Raw genomic sequence first — 9,408 nt, forward strand, 5'->3', positions numbered from 1 at the left:
AATTGGATTTCAGTTCTCAATATTTTACTTGTTTTAATTTACTTATAAATGGAAATAAATCCTACCTGATACACTTGTTTTCTTTGAACTAATATTTCAGTTTTCTATTACATTGCAGTAATAAAGAATAGGGAACTTTTTTCTTTTTTTAATAAATGATACCTTTATTTAAACACAATGTTTACAAACATGATTGTAATTGGGTTTCAATCGTAAGAAGAATGCCTCCCTTTACCAGTGCAACATTCTCATCAACAATGTCCTCCATATCCCTAACCCCCTGCCTGTATTTGATACAGATTTTCTACACCCCTTACACATTGACATTGTTATGATATTTCTCAGTGCAGTTATTTCTCAAACTGTAGTCACCACTTTTTGTGGTGAGCTTTTTATGATGAGCCGGTCCTTCTGACCCTCATGTCTGGGAATTATTTCAGTAATGATATTTATTTTCTTAAAAAAAAACCCATAGATAAGTGAGACTATTCTCTATCTATCTATCTATCTATCTATCTATCTATCTATCTATCTATCTATCTATCTATCTATCTATCTATCTATCATCTATTTAACTATCCATCATCTATCTATCTATATATCTATATATCTCCCTATCTATCTCTCTCTGACTTATTTCACTCAGCATAATGGATTCCATGTACATCTATGTATAGGAAAATTTCATGACTTATCTCTTCTGACAGCTGCATAATATTCCATTATGTATATGTACCACAGTTTCTTTAGCCATTCATCTGTTGAAGGGCATCTTGGTTGTTTCCAGTCTAGTTATTGTAAATAGTAGTGCAATGAATATAGGTGTAAGAAAGGGATTTTTGTATTGTTTTTTTATTTCCTAAGGTATATCTCTAGGAGTGGTATACCTGGATCTTATGGGAGCTCAATTTCCAGTTCTTTGAGGAATTTTCATATTGTTTTCCATAGGGCTGGCATTTCCTCCAGCAGTGAATGAGAGTACCTTTCTCCCCACATCTCCACCAGCACTGATTGTTCTTGTTCTTTGTGATGTGTGCCAATCTCTGTGGCATGAGATAGTACCTCATTGTTGTTTTGATTTGCATCTCCCTGATGATTAGTGTTGTGGAACATTTTTTCATGTGCCTTTTGTTCATTTGTGTTTCTTCTTTGAGAAATTGTTCATTTCTTCTCCCCATTTTTTGGTGGGTTAGATGTTTTATTCTTGTTAAGTTCTGTCAGTACCTTATATATCTTAAATATAAGCCCCTTATCTGATGTGTATTTGGGTGAATAGCTGCTCTCATTCTGTGGGTGGCTTTTGTATCATAGGCATTATTTCTTTTTATATGCAGAAGTGTCTCAGCTTTATATAGTCACATCTGTTTATCTCTGCTTCAACGTTTTTGGAGAGTGTTTTTCTTCCTGGAAGATTTCTTTAGACTCCATGTCTTGGAGTGTTTTACCTACTTATTCTATATACCTTATGGTTTTGGGTCTGATATCAAGGTCTTTAATTTATTTGTATTTGACCTTTGTGCATGCTGTTAGATTGAAATCTGAGTTAATTATTCTTCAAGTGGCTGACCAGTTATCCCAAAACCACTTGTTGAATAAAGCTTTCCTTGCTCCATTTTGCATTCATTGCCCATTTATTAAAGATTAGCTGATTGTATGTCCGGGAAACATTCTCTGCATAGTCTATTCACATTAATGTCCCACAAAACTCAATAACTTGGAGTAAACTTAACTAAAGATGTGAAGGATCTATCCATAAAGAACTACAAAAGACTTTTAAGAAATAAAAGATGAAGCATGAAAATTGAGACACATAACCTGCTCATGTATTGGGAAAATTAACATAATTTAAATGTCAATAATCCCCAAAGCATTGTACATATTTAATGCAATCCCCCTAAGGATACCCATGACATTCTTTAAAGTGGATCAAACACTCCTGAAATTCATCTGGAACAATAGACACCTGCGAATAGCTAGAGCTACTCTTAGAAAATGGAATATGGGAGGCATCACTTTCCCCAACTTTATTCTTTTTGTTTGTTTTTTGGGCCACATCCATTTGATGCTCAGGGGTTACTCCTGGCTAAGCGCTCAGAAATCGCCCCTGGCTTGGGGGGACCATATGGTACGCCGGGGGATCGAACCGCAGTCCTTCCTTGGCTAGCGCTTGCAAGGTAGATACCTTACCTCTAGCTCCACCTCACAAGCCCCTTTCCCCAACTTTAAACTGTTTTACAAAGCTATAGTCATTAAAACAGCATGGTACTGGAATAAATACAGAGCAATGGAAGAGACTAAAGTATTTTTCTTGTTTCTTTGTGTATGTGTGTTCATACATGCATTCATGCATGCTTGAATGTGTGCATGTGTGTGTGAATACTTGTTGATATTTAGGGGTTACATTCTTCTCTGATCCTGATAATTATTCTTGCTCTTGGTTGTTCTGGGGAATTATGAGGCACCCTAGCCCTGGTTTCATCTGATTATTATAGGTCTCAGTACAGAGGAATGGAAAGAATACATGATAACTTTAATTACCAAGTTGTCAACATCCCAGCCCAGAGAGCAAAGTAATGGCTGCCTAAGTGTACAGAAACAATCAATATAAATCACTCACTAATATACCACATTTTTGATAGCTTCAAATAGATATTATTATTCTTATGGAATAAATCGTTCTAAAATTTTGAGAGTTATTTTTCAGGAATCTGTTTGTAAGGTATTTTTCTGGATAATTTTGGATATGCAGTTTAACCAGCTCAAGCTGACCAATATAGCCTTTAAATATTCAGAACAAATGTAAATTATCTGATGGTAATTATACTTTTATAATTATTTTTGTTATTTAATTTTCCAGTAAATAAAGGATAGAAACTTCTTTATATATACATATATATTTTTTATTTTGTTGTTGTTGTTGTTTTGGGGTCACACCCAGTAGCTCTCAGGGTAACTCCTGGCTTTACCCTCAGAAATCATTCCTAGCAGGCTCAGATGACCATATGGAATGCCAGGATTTGAACCACCATCCTTCTGCATCTAAGGAAAATGCCCTATCACTGTACTATCTCTCTGGCCCCAAAGGATTGACTCTTTAGGAAGTTAGTCATATTATATTTTCATTTACTATTATCATTCAATAATTTTAATATTGTCCATAGTTCCCTTTATGTTTTTTTTCTTTCCTCCAATTTCCAAATTCCCAAGATCTAAGAACTAATTTTGTCAAATGTTCTTACTTTTTTTTGCCTTGGAAATATCAAGATGCTATCTGTCATATATGTCATGGACATTTTAGCACTTTGCATAGTTCAAACTTTTATTTCAACAAATTATCTTTCTCATTCTAAGAAATAAACTTTGACAACACAGTGGTACACTAAATGTCCAGTATACTACATGGTCTCTAGATCATCACTAGTACTATTTCCTGAGCATAGAGTCAGGAGAAGCCCTGAGGATCACCTCTCCCAACCATCTAACCACAAAAAAAAGAGAGAGAGAGAGAAAGAGAGAGATAATGTTATGGACATCAAGTTATGGTGCTTCAATCTTCCTGACATGAATTTTCCTAAAAACTCTGAATTACAAACCTTTAAAGCAAATAAATGCATTTTGCCTTTCTAGTTGTTCATGAATGTTTGATTAATAATGAACATTAATTATTTTGCTCCACTCTAGAACTTAGAAAAATGATATTTTACTTTTGTACCCTGTATACTAATGCTTAATTATGAGCACTACAATTTTTAATCAAAAATTTATCCCTGGGGGCCAGAGCGGTGGGCAAAGTGGTAAGGCATCTGCCTTACTAGTGCTAGCCTAGGACAGAATGCTGTTCAATCCCTTGGTGTCCCATATGTTCCGCCAAGCCAGAAGTGATTACTGAGAGCATAGCCAGGAGTAACACCTGAGCATCACTGGATATGGCCCAAAAACCAAAAAAAAATTAATAATTATTGGCTTTTTTATGTGAAGCAAAATACATGTGATTGGTAGTATGGTTTGTAATGCAAACTTTTCCATGATGAGAATCTCAAATTTTACTAATTTATTTTTCTATCCATTTTCCAACTATTTTTAAAAATTTTTATGTGAGTATCCAATAGTGTTCTGCCAATTCTTTTTTCTGTTTTAACTCAGCAAAGTTGTTTTCCTCATTATTATCAAATGCAGTTTTTGGCAATTGTCCAAGGAAAGTCCAATTACTTGTGAACAAAGGATTGACAATGAAAACATAAAACGTAAGTTTTAATTATGGCATTAGTAAACAGAAGATGGTTGTTTTCTTACTTCCAAATATTTATTTCTATTTTCATATTGATACTAATAATTATGTAGGTTTGAATGGAAAATTGAGTTGGAAGAAATGCATGGTTCTGTAGAATTAAAGAAGAGAAACTGTTTTGAGGCAGTCCATTAATGTTAGTGTCAGTGGTTAATAATCTTGAAATGTAATAGTTTTTCTTTATTAAACTTTGAGATAACTTCTTTAATAATCTTCATCTCTAGGGACCGTGTTGTAACCTTTAAGAATCTTTCTAGCTTGCTCTTCCACTTTCTAGCCATATGGACCTGTTTTAATACTAATCAGTCAATGCTTAAGAATAAATTTTAGGATTCAAAGTTGAGAAAAAGTTGAATGGAATTTCATCCACCAAACAAAAATTTCACAGGGATATGAGAGAGAATAATCTGTGTAAGATAGTTTAGATATCAGAAAGTAAAATGTTTTCAAAAATATATCCAGTAACAAATAGCATAGATGCCAACTAGCACAAATGGTTCAGGCAAGCATAGAATAAGACTGATTAGGGTTTTAGATGTAGGGACTACACAGGGAGAACACAATATTATACTGTCATAACTGTATATTTTATATTATATTATACTATATTTTCCTACTTAAACTATATTTTAAGGCTGCTTTCTAATGTCTATATAAAATATCCCAGCCTCTACACTTCATATAACTATTGAAACTTGATTTGCTTCCTGTCTTCATATTCTGTTAGCAGTAGTTCACCTGTTGAGAGCCTGGGGGAATCATGAGGAGTGATTTTTTATTGAATAAATGGCCTGACCCTGTTTACCACGTGCAAGGCAAACACCCTACACACTGTATTATTGCTCTGCAATAATAGTGAGGAATTTGGGTTACTGGGATTCATCTCAGTGATTTGATCTTGTACTTCACAATTCCTACTATGAATGCTTTCATGTATAAAGAACCTGTTAAATAATAAATGTCAAAAATAATTCATTTCAATTGGCATAATTAATTGATTCATACTGATGAACTTTTTATCAAAGATCTTACAGCAATGAAGACATAGGTTATTTTGTAGCTGTCTTCATTATAGTCAATTATGCAATTATTCTTCATCTTTCTCATTTAAAGTAAGTCTCTTAGACCATGCTACTGGAAAGAAGGTAATTGCCAATGAAAAATTCTCCTGAGATTGGGGATTATCTTGGGATATTATCCCATTTGTCCTAAACTAGACAATAAATACTCACCCTTTAGAAAGTGTATTTGTAAAATCTGGAGAGAATATTATCCTCTCCTGCAAAAATATTCTACTATTCAAAATTCTAGATGAATAGAAGGTAGGTAACTGATTCCTTAAAGTATCAACAAAATAGTCACCTAGTGTGACTATAACACAGATAATTGTTCTTAGATAAAATGCATCTTCACTGGTTGTTTAATATTTTAAGTTTGTGAGTATAGTAGATGAGGAATATTGTAAGGAAAATTGAATTCATTGCACTTTATGAAATTTATTGCCTGATTTTGTTCTTTATTATCATGAGAGATATAATAATTCTGCTTATTTTAGGATTTGAGAATATTTATTATCTATTTTATTTAGCTGCATAATGACATGAACTAAACTTTATTCAAATCAGAATTTCTATGGCTCCATTCCATTTTTAAGTATATGACTAATGGGTGCTTTTCCTAAAACTACCCACTTAGTGAAATTATCATGATGAATAAAAGAATTATTTTAAAAATTGTCATTATTTCACTGATATTTAGAACAACTAACAATATAATTTATTAATATATTACACACAAAATATTATAAATATTTTTATAAATTATGTAATTTAATTCCAGTTTCAACCTTCTGGAATATTATTATTATGAATAAACAAACCTAATATATTTAAGTATTCAAGATTTAAGTATTAAGGTTCAATGACTATTAAAATTGCAGAATATTAAAAATATAGGGAGGGTAAACTTAGGTTTGCTTTTCTCTATTTTGTATGTTTGATGTCATAGCTCAATTCTATTCAAATGAGAAAATTGAGGGTGTACTCTAATTTTTGTCTCTACTATGTTCTACTCTAGTGACTCAAATATCCACTTATAGGCACTTTTTAGAAACAAATAGTTTTGTCCCATGAAAGCCCTCTGAAAATCAGTGGGGCCCATTTTAGTTTAGAAATTATTTTGATTTCAGCTGAGTGTGACTCTTTAGTATAAGTGATATTGTCTGGGAAGCTGAGTTTTTTTTTATAATTGACTATAGAAACTCACTAGGTAGTTTTTCAGCTTTTATGAATATTCAAGAAGAAATAAGAATGCTACCTTAACTTTTTATGTTTATATGGTAAATTCAGGGCACCAACTTTGGTTACTGGAATTAAATTCATGTCAGTTATGTGTGCAAGGAAAATTTCTAATCTGCTGCACTATCTCTAGCCACAAACTTGCCTGATTTTTACAATTTATATTAATAATTACCAAAGAAATAGAAATATGGTTAATAAAACCTGATATGCACATCATTTATTTAGATAAGTCCATTGTAATAACAGATGAAATGACTTATAGACAGAACCAAAAATAGTGGAGCTTGTAGTAACTACAGAGAGCATTGTCCAAAAATCAAAGAAAGATAGAAAGGGCTATTTGTTCCCCTTCCAAGTTCTTTCTAGTGAGCAACTGAAATAATTAAAAATGATCAATTTACTTGTTTGAATTAATTATATTTAATATATTTCCATGAATTTACCTATCATATATCACTTAAATCTTTAAAAATACACAACTGCTTATCCATACATCTATATATATGAGAGAGAAAAATTACTTTATCAAGTTAAGCCAACTGTAAAAAGCAAGGCTAAGATTAAGCACAGTAATTCCCTACATAACTGCACTCTTAACTGTTATGTTAAACTGCCTGCCAAGATCTCAAATACACTTTCTTAAAATTATCAAATTTACCTGTGAGAGGTTGTTCTTTTCCCTTAAATTTTTTCTTAGTTCTCTGTAGAAAATGCCACTGAAGTGTGGTAATTATAGGAATTAATTTCCAAGACCTCTGCCAATTCTCATATTAGATCCTACCAGTTCAGCTAAAATGACTTCCTTCCAGCTTGGAAAGATCTAATTCCATCATGTAAAGTTCACAACTTGTACAATTACTGCATCTCAACACATACTGTGTGATATTCTCTGCTGTCAATGATGGCTTTCAATCATTGTAATGGTTTTAAATTATGTGATTAAAAAAACAATGATAAGCTAAGCACATTCCATAAAATGCCATATATGTGATTCTACTATTCTTTTGTTTTCTTAAAAGGGAAATTAAAGACATTCTCAGTTCAGCAATCACGGAAGTCAACTCAAGTGTTCTGATACCCTGTATTTTGGATGAGAGAAACAAGAAAACTAAGATGTTGGAGAGAAATTATACTCCACCAACTGAGTTTATATTTGTTGGATTCACAGATTATTTTCCTATTAGAGTAACCCTGTTCTTTATATTTATCATAGTATATATACTCACAGTAGTGGGAAATGTAGGTTTAATAATCCTAGTTAATACCAATTCAAGCCTTCAAACTCCTATGTATTATTTTCTCAGCAATCTGTCTTTCTTAGATATCAGCTATTCCACAGCAATTGCTCCTAAAATGTTGGTGAATTTCTTAGCATCCAAGAAAAGCATCTCTCTCTATGGCTGTGCATTACAAATGTATTTCTTTGCATGTTTTGCTGATGCTGAGTGCCTTATCTTGGCAGCAATGGCCTATGATCGCTATGCAGCCATCTGTAACCCATTGCTCTATTCTACACTGATGTCCAAGAAGGTCTGTATCTGCTTCATTGTTTTAGCCTATTGTAGTGGAGGCATGACTTCCATGGTACATGTCTGCCTCACTTTCAGACTGCCATTTTGTGGCTCCAATGTCGTTAATCATTTTTTCTGTGATATTCCACCTCTCTTGGCTTTATCATGTGCAGATACTCATCTCAATGAGCTTCTGCTCTTTGCTTTGTGTGGCTTCATCCAGACCAGCACTTTTGTGATCATATTTATCTCTTATTTCTGCATCCTTGTCACTGTCTTGAACATTAAGTCATCAGGAGGCAGAGGAAAAACTTTCTCCACCTGTGCTTCTCATCTTGTGGCTGTTGCCTTATTCTATGGAACTCTCCTATTTATGTACTTACGTCCCACCACCAGTTATTCCTTAGACACAGATAAGGTGGTTGCACTCTTTTACACTGTTGTCTTTCCTATGTGTAACCCAATAATATACAGCTTCAGAAACAAGGATGTCAAAAATGCCCTTAAGAAACTATTAGAAAGAAACCTGACAGTCAAATGACTAACATTCAAATCATTTAAGGATTGCTCAGGGTTACATTGATTACTTACGTCAACCATTCTAAAATTTTCGTTAGTTTCCAAATAAAAATATCATTTTCATCCTTTTTATTTCAAAATTATGTTGCCCTCTGTCAAGAATGATCTTCTCCAAATAATTCTACTATAAAATATTTAAAAATAAAATTATAGTCAATGTTATGATTAATATTCCCAAATGTGTTTTATGCATTGATTTATTTTCTCTTTTCATCATGTTGTATTGATGATATGTATTCATTTGTCAGTCAATTCATACTAGAATATTTTGGTAGTAGATATATATGTATATAAATATATTTATGAACATATATATAAGCTTATATATAGCACCTGCTATAGGTCAACTGCTTGTTAGATTGCTTTATGAATAAATGTATAAATTATATGGGTAAATATATAGTTTTCTTCAAATTAATAAACTAAAAATTTGCATTTATAGAATATTTACCATTTAGAGAAAATTTATTTTATCTATGGATAAATAATGGTCATTTTAAGATTCTCAAGGTATCAGATAAAAGGTACATAACAATAACAATCTTATTTCTAGGATATTGTGATTCTTTTTGTTTGTTTGTTTGTTTTGGGACCACATCTAGTGATGCTCATGGGTTACTCCTGGTTATGCACTCAGAAATTGCTCCTGGCTTGGGTAAACATATGGGCAGTCGGGGGATTGAATAGCTGTCTGCCCTAGGTTAGCAAATGCAAGGCAAATACCCTACCA

At 32.7% G+C, this 9,408-nt stretch overlaps 1 protein-coding gene across 1 annotated transcript; it reads left to right on the top strand.

Annotated features, from left to right (window-relative positions):
- The first annotated feature begins 7,701 nt into the window (after positions 1-7,701).
- Positions 7,702-8,640, top strand: LOC126017752 (olfactory receptor 5AS1-like). Its single transcript, XM_049779805.1, has one exon. It carries the CDS (start codon positions 7,702-7,704, stop codon positions 8,638-8,640), a length of 939 nt encoding a protein of 312 aa, XP_049635762.1.
- Positions 8,641-9,408: the final 768 nt, after the last annotated feature.

This window comes from Suncus etruscus, chromosome 9 (genome assembly GCF_024139225.1).
Source record: "Suncus etruscus isolate mSunEtr1 chromosome 9, mSunEtr1.pri.cur, whole genome shotgun sequence".
Taxonomy (NCBI): Eukaryota; Metazoa; Chordata; class Mammalia; order Eulipotyphla; family Soricidae; genus Suncus; species Suncus etruscus.

Excerpts from the sequence above, each read along its gene's own strand:
- LOC126017752 (XM_049779805.1), top strand. The coding sequence starts at position 7,702 with ATGTTGGAGAGAAATTATACTCCACCAACTGAGTTTATATTTGTTGGA.